Raw genomic sequence first — 19039 nt, forward strand, 5'->3', positions numbered from 1 at the left:
AAACAAAAATAGACATTCTCCTATAAGGTAAGAACGGTAGAATTTATCTCAGTAAATAATCTTTTACAGAGGCGTTTTATACGAGGAGGTTTAACTGTTTTCCTACACATGACTTTATTATTTATTTTTTATATTGTCATCGCATAAAAGGCTATTTATAGACACCTAGGCAGTAGTTGAATACTGTATACTATATTTACCTTTAACTAAAACTTCCCTTCCGTAGGTACCTATACCTTTTGTGTCCATACTTTCTTATTAATATAATAATGAGAAAATTGCGACAAACCACTACTACTAATAACTACTTGATTGTCGAGGTGAAAAGTACACATCTATATACTCTAGGGCTTTTATTATCAAACGTGGCATAGCGTCGGAGTTCTGTAACTTCGGAGGTGCTGACGGTTGAAGTGAGAAAAAACACTGCATAACTATTCCGACGTTCTTCTTCTTCTTCAGTCTCCGTACTTGGTTGGTACTCTGCACCATCTGTCGTATCTACGTGTATTGGTATTCCGACGCTATGCCACGTTTATTTATACGGCCTAAGTAGTTAGCCTGACATATCATAAGTAAGTTAAGCATATGTGACAGAATACACATTTTGACTTAGACACAGAAACACAGAACACTATAAATATTAGAGGGCTTACACGGTTGACATAGTTGATGTCAACCACTCCAAGGATGTTGACAGTCTTATTGAGAGCCTAAATCCACTGTTACCAAATAAAACCGATTTAAAAAAACGCACCAAGGCGCCTTACTAGTTTTTACATGTATAGAGAACATGGACTGCAAAGATAACAACTAAAGGTTCGATTTAAAAAAAAAAACATTTATAATTTTCGAAGCGTAAGATAAAGGTACAGGAAAAGGTACTACGCGTAGAATATACGAGAGGGCAATCATACAAGTCATTCGGGAAATTGTGTACGCTTTTCATCGAAACTTTTTTAATCTGTGTTCCCATACGCCGTCGACATGCAAGCCAATTTTCGAATTGAAGCCTGCATGCGTCGTCACAGTTGTATTACGCGTGCTACAACGCTGCAACGGTTTTTCGGTTGCAATTTTCCGTGGCAATGTTCCAGTTTGTAAATGTGTTATACTAGATAGCGTTATGCGGTCAAGTTAACTAGAGTGTGGAGCTGGTTCCAATGATGTCACACGCATACAGAATTCTGAGTGTGAGATTGGGCGACTCGCAGATGGTTTCGAGTTCACCAATAGCCTAATATATACAGTGGTAATGGGTGAGCACATAGGCCGAAGATCCGAACATTGGGGTCCTAAGGTACTGGAATGGCGACCTCGTACCGATTAAGGCTGCGTTGGCAGACACCCGTAGAGGTGGACGGATGATATCAAGCGAGTCGCAGGGAGCCGTTGGTCCGGACCCTACAAGACTGTGGTATTTGGTCGTCCATTGGTTAACAGAATGATGATGATGAATAACCAATAACAGTTTTCTGCTGGACTTAAGGCTTGTCCCAACGGGAGGGTCCCAAAATCAAAACGCTGGTTAGAAGAGTTGGTGATCGCAGTACATGGTAGTTGTAGCACAGGGGACGCTGCTACCCGTTCTCCGCTAACTATATTCCCATAATCCCTCGTACGACACCGTGGAAAGAAGAGAAGTGTTGCCAACTTACAACTGTATTCATCTGCCATCACCACACGTGACGTTCGCCATCGTACGATCCTTGTTTTACTTCCTACTTATGTTATAAATTCGAGAGTAGCAGTAGAAGAGCTTTTTGTGACAGAGCTCGTCTAGAGAAGTATTACCACCAAGCTTGTTTTATCCGCAAAGTAGCATTGCTGTGTTCCGGTCTGAAGGGCATGGTAGCCCGTGTAATTAGAGGCACTTGAGGCTTAACCCCTTCGCCTTTTGTTGGTGGACATAAAGCAGCATTGCATGGACCGGATCACGTTTTGAATACATCATTCATGTAATATTGTATATTCCATTCAATATAGACCGTTATCATTTACCCATTACGGGCTCACTACAGTACACAGGTCTCCTCTCAAAATGAGCAGGATCTAGGCTGCTATGCTGGCCAAGTGCAGATTGGTGCCTTTAAAACATAATGGCGAACTCTCATGGATGAAGGTTTCCTTCCTCAAAACGCACACAACTCCGAAAAGTTGGTGGTGCACTCCGGGAATTGAACTCGGTCTCCCCCAGTGTGCCAAAGTCTTACCAACTAACTAATCATCGATGTTTTAATAAATAGATCATCTATCCCAAAATACATTGCATTTTCTCGATTGCTTTCTCCGCAAAAGCCTTTATTATTCCCATAAACTATTTCTCTCACTTAATTCACGCCATACGACTCCAGCGCTGGCTAAGAGGTAACTGACATCAAACTGATGGCAATTAAACACACGTTCAGTGAATCTCTACTGACAAAGTTAAATTACCTTCATTTCTTCGGGCCATCATACTATCAGTGTACGCGCATACAATCTTCCCGCGATTCTGTTATCAATCATGGACTGAACTGATACCAGATTCTATGACAAAATTGCACCTATCCGTTGTACTTATGTTGAGTGAATGAATAAGGAAGTAAGGATTATAGTGATGATCTAAGTTTTGTTATCCGGATGTACGAGTCGCAATAATTTATTTTGCTTAACTTGAAGTGGCTTCACGTCACGGCGTCACGTCGTCCGTCGTACATGCCATACTATCAATTTTGATTTCAAAAAGTTTCCGCTTGTTATTCCGATTATATATAGTTCATTATATGAACGAATTGGAGCTTTAAAACAAATATAGTTAGATCTATTTCACTCTGACGTTTTTTTTATTTCGATAGTCTAAAATAACACTTGTGAGTAGTAAAATCCAGTAACATATTAAATCAAAGGTGTAGAAACAGTAGTACAAAGATAGGGTAGTTAGAAAAAAAATGAACGCATGGAACGTCGTTTCATGTGAAATGCTAAGTTATTGATATAAATAGCCGAGTTGCTTGTCTTGATAGTTTAGTAGTTGTTAACATTTTCAACTACGGATAGCGTGGTCCCGGATTCAACTCCCGGTTCGAGTCGTTAATTTTCAGTACGAGCTCGAAGTAAGGAAATCGCCGGGATCCAACCTCGTGCCACCGCCAAATTCAAATCGGATCAGCGTGGTGAGTCTAAGCACTAAAAACCATGTCTGCTATTAGAGATTATTAGACTGATGATGATTAGAACCTAGTTGGCGCTACTAACCCAAAATAGGTAAAGCAGTTTCTAATGCTATTTATTAACAATAAAAACGATCAAATACAATAAAAAATTCTGTGTTAAACATCTGCTAAACATGTTCACTTCAATAATATGAAACAGGATCTAAAAACACAACTTATTCACAACTTAACTGTATAACTATTAGCCCGAGGTACTTGATGGTTTCCTGGAAAAGAAAAAAATAATGTGTGGATACAGTAAGTTGCGGATAGAAATTACTGCAACACAAAGCAGGATCCTTTGACCTTGAAAATATCCTTGTCGTTATTGAAGTCGGAGTTAATAATTCAGTTTATGGCTTATTTTTAGGATAGGTACTCATGTCCGTTTTCACTTAGTTTCTTGCCACGAGGTGTGGTATCTTGTTTATATTATCCTATATTTTATTATTCGTATGGATGGCTATTAAAAAAAATATTTTTAAAATCTGTTAAATGTCAGTTTACGTATGCCCTAAACTTAACGATCCGCTGAATCGGTGTCGGCACCTAACTTCGTTAGACATCACATAAGAGTTCGTGAAACGTTTCTTTAATCATCTCAACCACTAGGTAGGACTTGCAATAAATAATTTGAGTTAAGATTGTTATCTGTCTCAAACATAACATCCAACCAATGGTGGGTATAGGAACTGTTAGTCTTTTGTAGGAAGTTCCAAAATACAAGATCCTGGGGTTGCTTGTTTTCAGCGGCTCCCAGCGAGTCGCTTGATGTTGTCTGCCCAATTCGTTGAGGGTCGACCGATGCTGCATTTTCTGGTGAGGGATTCCCACTCCAGCTACTTGGAAAAACCACGTCCATCAGATCTCCGAGATGTGCTATATAGTTGAATATTATTAAATGCAAAATACTAACATGATGCCTTGGTAAGCTTCCTCCACTGATTTTATTTTGATATCCGGTGGTTTTGGATATTCGTAAAATTTTGGCAAGTATGAATGATACTTTAGATTATATAACCGGGATTGAATGTAACATTTCATATCCTTTGGCTTAGGAAACATTGTAGCCAATTCTGTGAATTCAATAATAACATTAATAATTTAAAAAGCCCTTAATAGACTTCCACAGATCCCCGTGGTGACGTTTAATCTTAAAACATATTTATCGAGGCCAAATAAATCTTAATAAGACATAACTGCTGTAGATAGTCCAATAGTTAGACGGTCAGCTGACTTCTCCGGTTCAAAGGTGAAGTGTGCTACATTTCATGCTTTCTTATTCTACAAAAATATAATATCACCTTGTCTGCAATATCACCTGGTAGTAAGTGACCACCTGGTTTTTAGTTAGTTTAGGTAATTCAGTTTATGCTGACAGCGGGCTTATCATCATTCAGGAACTTTAAATCGCGGCAAGTTATTGTCATAACTAGCTCGCTAATTCCGTATCCTTCCACGAGACGAAACCGCAGTAAATTCAGTAACTATTAATTTCTAAATCGGCCCCTGCCCGTGAACAAAACCGGGAACTCCTCACCGCGTCCCGGAAATCGACAAAAGTTATAAGAAATTAATTGAAATAAAAAAAAAACATCAGATATATGGCTGAACAGAGTTGACAGTCTTTAACCACACACATACTTCGTCTTATAACAACATTATTTTTGAGGCGGGTGTAAAAAAATCTATGAAAGTACACTCATTTTGCAATTGGTGGAAATCCGTGCAGCCTATCACTTGAAGCCGACGAGCCTATCGATCGATCTGATTAAAACCATTTCCAAAAATGATAATTTACCTTCATCATAAGCGTATTTAGCGACCTCTACCGCGATTTTGAGGGATACTTTCGTCGTATCATTGAGCGGTGGATATATTCGGCCTATATTCAAGTCCGATTCGCTTACAAAGTTTGCCAGAGTCTGAAATTTACAAACTGTTTTTAAATGTATTACCGATGCTGAAATACGGCTTGGTTATGTAAAAGTGCACATGCATACATTTTTTGATGAATAAGTACAAACTTTTATTTCTCTGTTATAATTTAAAATAACCTAAATTCTGGATTTTATTGAATCTTGCTAGCTTCTTTCTTGCTTTTACTGAACTTTCGAGAAAGAGATCACAAAACTCCAGTTGTGTTTTTTTTAAAGGACTTAACTAATGTTAGTTTAACTCTTAATGGTGGGTCATTCACTACACAACCTCGCAATGTTGCATACAGTTCCTTGCATTAGTTCAAAATAGAAGCCGCAATGCTGCATTGTCTTTTTGGCTTTACGCTTTTGCGGAAACAGATTGTCTATATGGGTGACATCTTTAATACTCAGTTCTCCTTCGTGTAAATAATCTAATTATGTATCTGAAACTATTAAAAAGCAAGTGCTAAAGAAAACATAAGTATTATTACACCTTAACTGATCCTATTATTTTGGACCTGTGTCTAGCTCAAATTCACTTCACGATCTTTATTGCAACTCGCACCAGTCGTAACACAAATTACAGTTCAACTTCTACCTCCCTGAAGTCAAAATTTTTTTACTTACTCTAGCAGCAATCAAGAACATCATTTCCGTGATATGCCGCGACCGGGATTCAATCACTCCCAATGCTAGTCCCGGGAAGATATAGGAATTGTTACCCTGCCCTGTGCGATACTCCTTGCCATTGTAATTAACCGGAGGGAAAGGTGATCCGGATGCGAAGACACATTTACCCTGTTACGATTTAAATTTTCCATTGGATTCAATGAAATATTTACTTTTTCAGTTTATAAGACTGAAAAGTCAAAAATAGTTTTTATTTTGCATTTATAATTGACCCTGCTTTCTGAGTGCAAGGCCGCGGGTTCAATCCCCACAATTTAAAAATGATTGTGTGATGAACATGAAAGTTCTTCAGTTTTTGGGTATTTATCTGTGTATTATAAGTTTTTATGTATAATATTCATAATAATATTCATCAGTCATCTTAGTACCTACAACACAAGCAAAGCGTTCTTTGGGACTAGATGATAAAAATTGGAGGACAAAGATGGTCCACCTGATGGCAAATGGCAAATCCATTTACGTTCCGCCTTTAAACTTGGCGACAGCTCGCAGGGCCACGTCTTGCAGTGTTCTGCCCTGTGTCCATTAAACTGAGGCGTAGGTGTCTTACTAGGAAGAATTATGTTCCTGTAATCACACCGGCATCCGCGCCAGCTGGAACACAGCAATGCTGTTTGGTCGCAGAAATAAGCATGGTGGCCAAACTTCCCCGGACGAGCTCTGTTACAAAAACATTTATGTGGACAATCTTGTGTGTCCAGGTTTCTTATGGACTTTACGTTAAAACCACGTCAATTAAAACGAAAGTCCCTCTTAATATTGAAGATGCTCTTTTCTTACTATGCAAAATAAAGTCGGCTTATTAATAGAAAATGTTTTAGTGCAACTGCTTTTAACACTAACACTGCATTTAGACTGACAAAAAACAAGTCTTACATGCTCGAATGCCAGACACAGACTGGTCACGTCATAACAGCGGAAAACAAAGGAGTCTTAATTGGGATAGCTAGTCATCAAACCATCAGTTGAAAACTTCTTCAGTAGCCTAGTGGCTCGATGACATTGGGAGAAAGATAAGCGACCAAAAAATAGAAGCATTATAAATATTACCCCCGTGTGATCATACGCAGCTTGTGCTGTACACTCCGCTTTGCTGGTCGGGTTGGAAAGAGCAAATATTATCGGTCTTTCTGCATTCTGCGCCATTTGCTTTAGAATATTTTCATTGAAAGCCCCGCCGACTGTTGAACAGCCTTAAACAATAAAATCCTACTTATATTATATTAATAGTGTGTATATCTATTACTCGATCACGCTGCACAAAACTCAAATATATCGAAAACATCGATTATGGTCAAATCAATATATACCTTTTATTACGCTAACTGTTGTTATTCGCAATGCACGATCATTTATCTAACTGTCTAACGGAAAAATATCTCTGAACCAGGTGCAGATGTGCAGCTCTAAGTTATTGCCGAAACTATACTGTCGAAAGGTCCACCGCTTTCTAAATATTGAGTACACGAAAACCTGTATTTTACAACCAATTAATAGCACATTTTTAACACAGGAACTAAACAGAACAGAACAGTCTGAATTATTTTTCGTTCATACTACTATTGCGATTGTGAAAGTGTGTGTTTGTTTGTTTTCTATATTTGGCTCAACCGCTGCACCAATCTTGATGAAATTTGATACAGAGCTGGCTGACATACTAAAGAAGGAAATAGAATGCTCCTTATAACGGAAAATAACATCGAAACCGTTTTTGCAGGCGTTAATTTAATACCAGTTGCGTACACTTCATACATGCACAAAAGCACTGCATACCCTAAAATTGATATATATCTCGTAGAGCAGGAGGATTTTTGCCGTTTTATGTCATTTTCCTGCTGCATGCATATCCTGGTAAGTGCACGCCACTGCCTACTACGTAGGCTTTACTAGCATATAGACCTTGGCGAAATATATGTATAGGTATTCCTTACATTTTGGTGATGATCATAGGATACTTTTTAGCCCGGAAAACAAAAGGTTCCCGCAGGCTTTCTCAAATACCCAAATAAACGCGGGTGAAGGCAGTCGTCGCCAGTAGTTCCTCGTTGTAGTATAGAAGGTATACTCTTGGTATTATTTTGCCAAGTTTGTTCTATAAAGAAGTCATCAAAACAATAACCTATAAGACAAGTAGGTTTGATTGTAGCCACGCACTTCTCAAAGTTTTTCTCAGGTTCTGAATCTTTTCCAAAATGCTTAGCATGATCTGGAACGCCGCCTTGGCGCTTCATAGTTAAAAGACCATCTACATCGAACATGTATATAAGCTTCTGGGCATCTTCTCTCTTCATGCCTTCGTCTACCATATGCGCTACTATCAAATTGGCAATGCCTGTTGCAGCCTGATAAAGAAAAACTTTTAATATTTTATTAACATGGTGTGGTGACGGCAGAGCATAATACAGTTGTCAATATCCCTCTTCTCCCCGCGGGTGTCGTACCATGACCGGATGGATATAGTATGACCTTCCCACTACACGCACGAGTCTTGTCTTATAATTGGTTTAAACAGAGATCTACCCCGCTTTTTACCAAGTGCAGATTGGTAGACTTCACACGGCCTGGCACCTCACGATGCTTTCCTTGAACGTTAAAGCAAGTGTTTTTAAATTGCCCAACTCCGTGACATAATAAAATATCATTCAATTACAATAAGTTAGTCAGATACAACCTATATGCAGAATACGTGGAATTACCCTCACATAGGAAAACGGAAGTCGAATCAAGATCACCATCGAACTAAAGAATAAAAACGTATTTACATAAATCAATAAAATACTCCGCTTACTGATCCAGCCCCGAGGAACATAAAAACATTTTCTTGGACCTTCTTTTTAGTTATTCTTGTGGCGGCGAAAAGTCCTGCCACGGCCACGCTGGCCGTGCCCTGAATATCGTCGTTGAAAGTGCAATAATCATTGATGTATTTCTGGAGGAGCCGAGTAGCGTTTACTAGGGCAAAGTCTTCGAACTGCAATATAAATATATTGGGCAGACATATTCTCTATTCTAGATTAAATTTATTTACGAAACTAGCTGTTTCTTTTACAGAAACTGTGGAAATCGTTTGTTTTCCTGGGATAGAAAGTACCCTACTTTATTCTCCGTCCTTCCAAATAACTATATGCCAAATATCAGGTCGACCGGTTGTTCAGTTCGGACGTAAAGTAAGAACGAACAAACACACTTTTGCATTAATAATATTAGTTTGGATTATTACTAGTACTTAAAACTAGTACTTTGACGGCCGACTGGCGCAGTGGGCAGCGACCCTGCTTTCTGAGTCTAAGGCCGTGGGTTCGATTCCCACAACTGGAAAATGTTTGTGTGATGAGCATTAAGTGTTTTTCAGTGTCTGGGTGTTTATATGTATTTTCTAAGTATTTATGTATATATAATTCATAAAAAATTCATCAGTCATCTTAGTACCCATAACACAAGCTACGCTTACTTTGGGGCTAGGTGGCGATGTGTGTATTGTCGTAGTATATTTATTTATTTATTTATTTATAAAACAAATAACAGAAATATCTAACTATCACTATGACTTATAAAAATTACAATAAATGTACCTCCTGAAAGAAGAAGTTTGTAACGAATTACCTGCAACAGTGTATTAGGTCCGAAACGTTCAATACAAGCAATCATGAACTCATCAACGAAATCATCATACTCTTTGCCGCGAACCCTTTTTTGTCGTAGGCCTAAATACAGAGGATCTTCTAAAAGGGTCTGAAAATCATAATTAGCAACTAAAATTGACAAATTAGGGCATGCTTTTTTAGCATTTTCGATAAGCTCTCCATCACATCACGTCACATACAAGTGTCCCTAGATTTATGAATGGGGACAATTGTAGCCAGCCCCCTGTGCCCCATGCAACCGGATATTCAAAACCAAATTTGGATTTGGCAGTCACATTTGCTCACAAGTCCGGCATAAGTCTGGTCCGCCGTTGACGGACACGTCAACACGTTGATATGATTAGACAAATTATAGGTATTGGCTAAAGCCGGAAGCCGGGAAGGCAATCCATACTTTGCATAGCAGTTACTTAGTTATTAAAATCGATGAAAACACGTCGTAAAGGGAATTGGGATATCAACTAAGTATGTAACGGTGGAGAACCTTACTGTACCTCCCAGTTGATGGTTTCTTAGTTATAATTTTTGACTAACAAAGCTGATGGTTCACTTGATGGTTATTGGAAAACCATCATCTATAACCAGAGCAACGCTTCGCAGGGCATGCAAGGAACACATCATGCAATGCCGCCCTATGCCCATTTACAGGAGACGTATGTAAATAGTATTTTCAAATTTTATTGTATTAGTATGTAGAATTTTGTTATTATTTAGATATATTAAATATCCTTAGTAGTTATTATGAAGTATATTGTACCTTTATTTGACCTATACCATAATAAAATCATCTTACTCACATCCTGGGGTAGCTGGAAGAGATCTCTTATAGAGATAAGCTTTCCTTTGTACACGTAATGTATCTTATGTTCACAATCACAATTTATGGTACATAAATAATAAATAATAATAATAAATAATAGGTGCTAAGCCTGATGTGCCGGTTATAACGCTCGCAAACTCGACCTTCAGACCGGAACACAATATTGCAACAATGCTGCTTCGCGGCAGAAATACGCATAGCGTTAGTACTTGCCCGAAAGTCACAAGCATGACAAAAGCCCTATAGAGCTTTTTACTAGATACTAAAATCGCTCCAATACCACTATCACTACAAATCACGCCTAACCTGGTTATCAGTGCCACAATCCAACGTGATCGGTAAACACTGATGCGGATGGATATGTGCTAGTGCCGTGTACAAAGCCAGCTTGCCCACTGGTATACCCATTCCGTAAGCGCCTAAATCTCCTAAACCGAGGATTCGTTCGCCATCTGTGAACACTATAGCTCTAACGTCTTGTTCTGGCCTGAAATAAAGGATTACTGGATTATTGAAGCGAAGCTTCTGAAAATGTTTGGGATGTTAGGGAACTCCGGACAAAGTCCGATTGGATACTAAGCATTAAAATAAACCTAGCGAGAAAACTCGTCATTATCAAGTGCAATAATTAATAATACATACTTACTTTTTTAGTTCACTTCACTCATGAAGACATCGTATGTTTTCATTAGATCACAAATTTTGCATCTCAATATCGTTAAAACAGCATTACGTAAATTCAAATAACATACCTACTTATGTCGCAAAAAAATGTTTTCATGCATTTCATATATATACCTCTTTACGTACTTTTTATGAATGTGATATTTAAGACACTATAAAGTGGTTCTTGCCAAAAATAAAAGCTTTAGCATCTACGACCCTGGACCCACCCGTCGCCACCCAAGTCCACTCAATACAGGGGCGGATTCAGCTTTGGCGCCAGGGGGGGGTTACATAGTCGTGGTCAAGTCGAGAACTTCTAATTTAATTTTGATGACAATAGATAGAAGTAAAAAGTAGGTATTTTATTAATGTAACTAAGTACTGTACTTAAAAAAATGTATTCTTTATTATACACGTACATAATGCCATCTTATCTTGAGGACATCCAGAGAAGTATTATCACTCACGGAATGGGGCAGCCAATTTATATTCCATAACCGTGGTGAATGATTTGCCATAACAGCTAGATGACGCAAAACTCCGCTAGAGTGAAGGGGTGGGTTCAACAAGTGTGTAGTGCATAAACTAAGAATTTATAACTTAGTATAAACGGTATATACTCGTAGCATAAAATATTAACAAAACAACAACATAATTTTAAAGTAGGTTTAGTATACTCGTATAGGTTCAATTGCCAAACAATAAGAAATAAAATAATACAGAGAACTAACAAAAATAACATTTAAGTTAAAACACACGCACTGGAATAATGAAAAAGTGAATACTTTCCATTTCTTGTAATTAGAGAATTTGCAGCAATAAGGTTTAAGAATACTTATAAAGGTACACTTATAAACACATTAAGGTAGAAAGAGATTTAAGTTTTTTAACTTAGAACTATGTTATGATATGTTGAAGTTTAGTCGTTCCGATTTCGATTGAGGTTAGGTCTAGTTAGACGTTACCTAGTAACCCTCATGACCCCCATGCCCCCCCCCCCCCTGGATCCGCCGTTGACTCAATATGCAGATTATTAAGATCTCGAACTAAAATGATTACGTACCAGTTACAGAGGATGTCATAAACATGCCCTTTATCGGCAATAGTCACAAAGAGACCTCGTGGTCTTCTATAAATGAAACCAAACTTTTGACAAGCCAGACCCACAGTAGGAGTGTACACGATTGGCAAATAGCGTTCGATATCCGTTGATAGGAGAGTAAAGAACAGCCTTTCGTTCCGTTCCTTAAACAAATATTTTATTTAATGAAGTAAAAGTCGGAAATGGTAAATTATCAATACAATTACCAAAGAGTACCTATGGATAGTTCATAATCCTACAACTGTCTAGACAAAGCAATGGGGCTGAAGTTCTTAACGAATTTTAAATTCCTGAAGAATAAACTAATAGTTACGAATTAAATAAAACCCTGAGTTCTCAACAGGCGGCAAAGAACTATGTACTTGTCCAGTCAGATATCATAACAATGATCCTTAAATTAACAAAGTTTGCTGGCATGCCAACCTAGCATCGCTGGACAAACATTAAAGGATTCGCAACTTTACTGCGTTAATTCCCTCAAAAAATAAGAATAAAACAATAAGGCAAGTACCTACCAGCAATTCGACCAAATAGATGTATTTATTCAAGGGATCCTTGTATCTTTCTATGGAAATTCTGCAAATGTTAAGTTGCTCCTCTTGACTTTTATAGCCCGCTGGTATGAGACCTTGTATCCCTAGTGCTTGTCTCTCTTCCAATGTAAATCCTAAACCCTAAAAATTTATGATAACATATTGATAAAAAGAAATTAAAGGGCCGCCGTACACGGACTGCTTCAAGCAGTTGAGACCGACTGCTTAAAGCCGCGACCGCGCAGTGAACTATAGTCATTCATTCGCTGCCGTACACACGACTGCTCGAGCAGTCGCGACCGCTTCAAGCCGTCAACTGCATGATGAAATTCCATCGTGCCGTCGACCGCTCGCGAGCGGTTGCGAGGCATACACCGACTGCTCGAGCCGTTGACTGCGCTAGAGCAGTCGACAGCTCTCCGACTTCCCTCTCCCCCCCGCCCTTTGCGGCCTCGCGGCGTCTGTTTTCTCATTTGCCGGCTGTTTTTTGAACATGGAGGGCGTGTGCGATAGTGATGCCCTTATTAGCGCAATTAAAACGCAAGAACTTATTTGGAACTATAAACTTAAGGAACACAGCGACAAAATAAAGAAGAACAATGCATGGGCAATTATTTGTGCCCAAGTAATTGAGAACTTTGATGAAAAACCAGTTGAAGAAAAAAATCAAATCGGTAAGTAAAAAAGTCAGTCATTTAACACACACATTTATTATTTTATTTATTATTAAAAAACAGACTGGTAACAATATAATAGTTGTTTTGCTTCTTATTATATTTTTAATATTTAAAAGAATACAGAGGCTATGTTATACGGACGGCGCCCTTTTGATTTATATCATATTCCATTGCCAATCTAGTTTGCCTTCTTCGCTCACAAAGTAATTAGCAAATTCTTCACGGATTGTTGTTAACATAGGTCCACCTGGACGAACTTGCTGGGTTGAATGTATTATAGAATAAGGAAGACCCTCAAACGTATCCTCAAATTTATTTCCATCTCGTTGTTTTACGTAGTTGTGAAGAACACACGATGATTTTACTATATCCACTGCGAAATCAACGTTGACGTTGAGTGGTCTATGAAAGATCCGCCATTTATTAGCTAATATGCCAAACGTGCATTCAATATATCGCCTCGCACGTGATAACCGATAGTTAAAAATTTTTTTTTTCTCTGGTAAATTCTTGCCACCATATGGACGCATTAAATTTTCCTGCAAGCTAAACGCTTCATCCCCAATAAACACATTCGGTAATAACGGTCCATTTTGTGATATTGCAGAAGGTGGAGGTATATTTAACTTTTTTTCTTGTAACATTTTATATAGACAACTCTCTTCGAAAATAGTCGAGTCAGCGTGCCTTCCATATGAGCCTATATCCACGAAAGTGAACATATGATTACTATCACATACTGCTAGAAGTATTATCGAAAAATAATTTTTATAGTTATAATATGACGATCCACTTTGCGCGGGTTGTATTATTCTAATATGTTTGCCATCAACGGCACCGAGGCAGTTCGGAAACTGAGCATTTTTTTTGAAACCATTTATTATGTCTTTCCATTTATCTTTAGTTAGTTGTTCCATACACATATCCTTCATATGTATCCATATATTTCTGCAAACATCCCTCACTATCTTACCTATTGTTGTTGATGCTATTCTAAAACTATATTGCAAATCCATAAATGTACATCCAGTTGCCAAATACCTGTAAAACATATTTATAAATCAATCAATTATACTAACTTATATTTTTTTGTTGTTACAGCCATGTTAATACAGAAAAAATGGAAAACATTAAGAGATGGATACACCAGATATGCTAAAAAAATTAAACCAAAGAGTGGTTCAGCAGCCCTCAACATTCGGCCATATGCATATTATCAGCAGATGTCTTTTTTAAAGGCAATAATAGAAGATAGACCCGACAAAACAAATAGTTTACAAGAGAGTGAGCACACTGAAATTACGTCCGGAGAAACCGAAAATGGTCAAAATAAAATACCCAGAGAAAGAAACAAAAGAAAATTAACTACTAAAATCACAGATGAGAACGTCTTAATTGAAAAATTATCCAAACGTTTAGATGAAAAAACGCAGAATTCGCGCATTGATAATGAAGATGAAGATAAATTGTTTTTACTATCATTAGTTGGCGAATTCAAAAAAATTAATGAGCATTATAAATTAGATGCTAAGACCGAAATACTTAACGTAGTGAAATACTTTAAAGGGATGACAAATCACACATATCCTTCGAGTTATGGTGACAGGGGATATTCATCGTTTAATGATTATCGTGGACCATGGGGTTATAATACTGGCCCCTCTACCTCTACATCAGTGCCTGGTCCCTCTAGATCAGCAACCGGCCCCTCTACATCAATGGCTGATGACCAAAATTCTCAATTTGAAGACCTTTCATCATGTTCTGTAATGTCCGATGATGTAATTTCCAATATTTTTAATGAATAAAAATTTTAATAATTACTATATATTTTTCTTACCTCAATGTTACTGCTAGTCTTTCTTCAGGTTCGATACTTCTCCTCATAATTGTGTCTTCCCGTTTAATGTGAGACTTTAGTATATTATACAATTCATCAAACGAAGACTTTGACATTCTAAAATAGTTGAAAAATTTTTCTTCATCACTTCTAAGTTCCATAAACAAATGATGGAATTGTCCACGTTGTTCTCTTAATTGCAAAATTGGATGAACCCAAAATTTTCTCTTTTGACGTCGCCGCCGTCGTCTCCGCCTGAGCAGGAGCAGCAAAAGCAGTGCTTCCTCGTCAGAATCCATGACTCGACTGTGGTAGAAAATCAACTGCTCGAGCAGTTGAGTCGTAGCTCGAGCAGTCAACAACCGACAGCTCAAGCAGTCGACGCCGACCGCTCGAGCGGTCCGTGTATTTCACTCAGCCGCTAACTGCTCGAGCAGTCCGTGTACGGCGGCCCAAACAATAATCTTTAGGTACACCTTTGTCTTGACTTTATTTAAGGCTAGCTGTTGCCCGCCATTTTTTATTGGGTTTTAACAAGATTTAAGTCCCGTGCGAAATGTTTTCGGGATAAAGTAGGTACCTAAAGGTACTTTGTTCAACTCCAGGTTGCAAACTACAATGTGCAAAATTTCATGAAGATCCCGATTTAGAGGCAAAGCCTTGATGACCGTACTAAAACAAAGAACTAGGGTGTATTTTTGTCAATGAAGTTACTCAAGATAACCTTGTAAGAACAGCTGTTTTACGAAAATAACTTCCGACAGGTGCATGATGTAGTGATATCCTGATATGTCAGCAGTACAAGGTAGCTTCTTGCCAGAGTGCTTTTTTAACGTTTCAGCAACAATTAATTGGTGCTATTTTGTTAAGTAAATAACACGCTGCCCGATTCACTAACTTTTCCAACAAGTAGCAAACTTGTCTTCATACAAAACGCACAATTTGATAGCGTCATTTGACAACTCTTGGCATATTTTGTTTGGGCACTGGTGGCCACCCATTAGCAATTATTGTTGGAAAATTTAGTGAATCGAAAAGTCGATCCACACGCATTAATATTAGACGAATATAATTAAGTTTACCTTACACAGGCGGGGGTCTCGTACGTAGTCTATGCCTCGTAACATGTTCGGGCTCTTCAAGTCGACCGATGTTATTCTACGTATTAGATCATATTGAACTTTCAGAAGGACTAGGTATTTTTTTAAGGAAAACCAACCTACGCGAGTTTTCCCTAGTACATTTCTATAACTGTAAAATAATGCAAGGTTAAAAAAATACATGGAAAGCTATCTATTTATTTCTTTAATGCCCGTTTTCACGAACGCCGAACAAGGCAATGCCTAAATAAGTAACTACTAACCTAATCTAAGAGTCCTAGGCAAACATCAACCATTCACCAGTACTATCGCCTAAGACTTGGTGAAACGTTTCCTTCTATAGACATCTCCTAAATCATTACATATTCCTCCCTGGCGCAGCGGTGAGAGCTTTAAGTGGGAGGTCCCGGGTTTGATCCCTTGCAGGGGTAATTTGGGAATTTATAATTTCCGATTTTTCTCTGGTCTGATCTGCGGAGAGGCTCCTACCGTGACTAGTTTCCACCCTACTGGCAAAGACATGCAGCTAAACGATTTAGCGTTCGGGGTAGATAACCTCCAAACCCTCTTTTTTCCTGATGCGGACGGTTGCTAACCAGTCATTTCGATGTAAAATTGGTTTAAAGTTGTATTTGTATGAAGACAATTCGTTGTTAACTTGTTGGTAAAAATGACTAAAACCGGAGCGTGGCGCTGAAATCTAAGGCTTAAAATCTTTACTGTACCTAGGCTTTAAAATTACCTATCCATACCGTTATCAGTTTCTACGTGGCATCATACCCCAACGAATTTCTTAACGGAATGTCTTTCTCAGAAATTAAATACCTACGTAGTACGATGGTAGTTTACGAAATAACGACGACTTCAAAGTCCGATGCGGAATAATAATACCTACGCGAGTCAAGAGTACCTAGTTAAAATATCACGTTTGCATAAATTATATAAAACATGGAGTTATACTAAAGGAAACTCACAGAATTTCTTTTTGAAATACAGAAAACATTTCAAAATTTAGACATTAACCTGAAACTACATTTGTAGAAATTTATTTACATTTTCTAAGGAATTGACAATATATCTATATCTGGATATAATTGTCTGTCATTAAGACGTTACGAATTTCGCTCATCTAAATATGATCTTTAAAATTTTAAGCATAGGTATTTAGAAAGCAGTTTATATAATCCTTTTGGAAAAATTTAAGCTCAATGCAAAACATAGAATTCAGAACAAATGCAAAAATGCTCTTTTATCTGTGGCTCAAATGCGGTTTAAGAAACACAAATCAACCAACAGAAAAGCATTTCCGAAACCTGTAAAATAAGTTTCAACGGATGATGGAGAGTGCCCGGAGTATCTCAAATGAGATCACTTTTATGAATAAGAATCCTTTGAAAATCTTGAATTTCTGATCCTGCAAGTTACGAGTAGTACGAGTGCAGGGTGGCTTAAGATCAGTGGCGTGCACTCCATACATGTACAAAAGCACTGCATACCCTAACATTGATATATAACTCGAATAGGAGGAGAATTTGTGCCGTTTTACGCAATTTTTCTGGTGTATGCATACCCTGGTAAGAAACCCAATGCACGCACTGCTTAAGATAAGGTACCTCCTACGGATATCAATCTCAATTTTTTCTATATTTTTATTTTATTTTATTGCGTATTCCTAAAATAAAATTTTATTTACGTAGGAATACGTAAATAAACTACATTTTTATGAAAAATAATATTTAAATAAAATTTTAGAAATGTGGTATTATTGATATAATCTGTGATATCATCCATCATATTCAGAGTTATGTTACAATCCATTGATCACGATCGGTGCATTGGTTAAGCCAAACATGAATAATTAATTAATAACAAAAAGACAGATTGGAAGGGGTATAATTATAACTAATTTCTATAAAATAAAACAAAAGATCCTTAGGTTTTGAACAAGTTTAATTAATAACATACATTCATTATAATTATTATAATTGAACAATGTATAAGAAACAAACGCAACATCTTGCATTCCATAACGTTATTTTTATATGATAGAACAATAACTGAACAATTTCCTAAGTAGGCGTTTGGTAAGAAATCAAAGTAAAAAACCGTGAATAATTTCAATGAAGTGACAAAAGAACGACCAAAGTAACTATTTACGAAATAAGAGTGAACTTTTAACAGTGCTAGATTTTTTATACTTTATTCCTTAAAACTTAGGCACGTTCTTGTAATAAACCAACAAGAAGTTTTCGAATTCGGTCTTAAGCATAGATGATAATATACTTTAGAAGCTGTTACTAACTCAAAACCAGTTTATTATACGGGTCTTAAATAACGAGGAAAATTAAGATGGGACAACGTACTCAGAACTAGACAGTAAATAACAAAGGCGATAGTTTTAAATTTATTTATAAATAAATACAAGGATAAATTAAGGGTGTGCGATACGTTTGTTAGGCTAAGCAATTGACTCCCTAGCCCATATTTTAAATGCTTTGTGACGCCTTATACAATTACAATGGCTAGTGGCGTGCGTAAGATTTCAGATCAGGATTGGCATAATAAGCAGGTTAGAAAATTTCAAACAGAAAAATCCTTCTCAAAGTTATACAAAACTTACCGCAGTGCTTTTATAATTAAAAAGTTATCATAAATTTAGTAGTATTTATGTGGTAATCTGGAATATGGATGCATAATCCCGATTGGGATAAATAAGGTCATACCTTAGCTTACCATAAGGATAAGGATAAGGCTATCCCACTGCTGAAAATATCTATCATAGCGTGTTTCTTTTATACCCAGCCGGTTTTAGGCAGGATTACAGAAGAAAGTATCTTTTGCTGTACTTTTT

The 19039-nt window shown here is 37.4% G+C and overlaps 3 protein-coding genes across 3 annotated transcripts; 1 reads left to right on the top strand and 2 right to left on the bottom strand.

Moving 5' to 3' along the window:
* Window positions 1-3359: 3359 nt before the first annotated feature.
* On the bottom strand, window positions 3360-17222 carry LOC120626795 (NADP-dependent malic enzyme-like). The gene is made up of 13 exons (XM_039894543.1): window positions 17163-17222; window positions 16171-16339; window positions 12554-12712; window positions 12000-12181; window positions 10577-10757; window positions 9410-9538; window positions 8595-8777; window positions 7926-8148; window positions 6857-6999; window positions 5744-5914; window positions 4996-5119; window positions 4111-4270; window positions 3360-3421 (listed from the first exon to the last, which is right to left on the bottom strand). The coding sequence occupies exons 1-13, from the start codon at window positions 17189-17191 to the stop codon at window positions 3397-3399; spliced, it is 1878 nt and encodes a 625-aa protein (XP_039750477.1). The 5' UTR covers window positions 17192-17222; the 3' UTR covers window positions 3360-3396.
* Window positions 13051-15074, top strand: LOC120626797. The gene is made up of 2 exons (XM_039894545.1): window positions 13051-13245; window positions 14350-15074. Exons 1-2 carry the CDS (start codon window positions 13065-13067, stop codon window positions 15054-15056), a joined length of 888 nt encoding a protein of 295 aa, XP_039750479.1. The 5' UTR covers window positions 13051-13064; the 3' UTR covers window positions 15057-15074.
* Window positions 13301-15530, bottom strand: LOC120626796 (protein ALP1-like). The gene is made up of 2 exons (XM_039894544.1): window positions 15089-15530; window positions 13301-14289 (listed from the first exon to the last, which is right to left on the bottom strand). Exons 1-2 carry the CDS (start codon window positions 15385-15387, stop codon window positions 13404-13406), a joined length of 1185 nt encoding a protein of 394 aa, XP_039750478.1. The 5' UTR covers window positions 15388-15530; the 3' UTR covers window positions 13301-13403.
* Window positions 17223-19039: the final 1817 nt, after the last annotated feature.

This window comes from Pararge aegeria, chromosome 10, assembly GCF_905163445.1.
Source record: "Pararge aegeria chromosome 10, ilParAegt1.1, whole genome shotgun sequence".
Lineage (NCBI taxonomy): Eukaryota > Metazoa > Arthropoda > Insecta > Lepidoptera > Nymphalidae > Pararge > Pararge aegeria.

Excerpts from the sequence above, each read along its gene's own strand:
- LOC120626796 (XM_039894544.1), bottom strand. The coding sequence starts at position 15,387 with ATGGATTCTGACGAGGAAGCACTGCTTTTGCTGCTCCTGCTCAGGCGG. Across the intron at positions 14,290-15,088 it reads AGACTAGCAGTAACATTGAG|GTATTTGGCAACTGGATGTA; the intron begins GTAAGAAAAATA and ends TATGTTTTACAG.
- LOC120626795 (XM_039894543.1), bottom strand. The coding sequence starts at position 17,191 with ATGTTTTCTGTATTTCAAAAAGAAATTCT. Across the intron at positions 16,340-17,162 it reads GTATTTCAAAAAGAAATTCT|TTATAGAAATGTACTAGGGA; the intron begins GTGAGTTTCCTT and ends ATTATTTTACAG. Across the intron at positions 12,713-16,170 it reads GAGACCCCCGCCTGTGTAAG|GGTTTAGGATTTACATTGGA; the intron begins GTAAACTTAATT and ends ATAAATTTTTAG.
- LOC120626797 (XM_039894545.1), top strand. The coding sequence starts at position 13,065 with ATGGAGGGCGTGTGCGATAGTGATGCCCTTATTAGCGCAATTAAAACG. Across the intron at positions 13,246-14,349 it reads TGAAGAAAAAAATCAAATCG|CCATGTTAATACAGAAAAAA; the intron begins GTAAGTAAAAAA and ends TTGTTGTTACAG.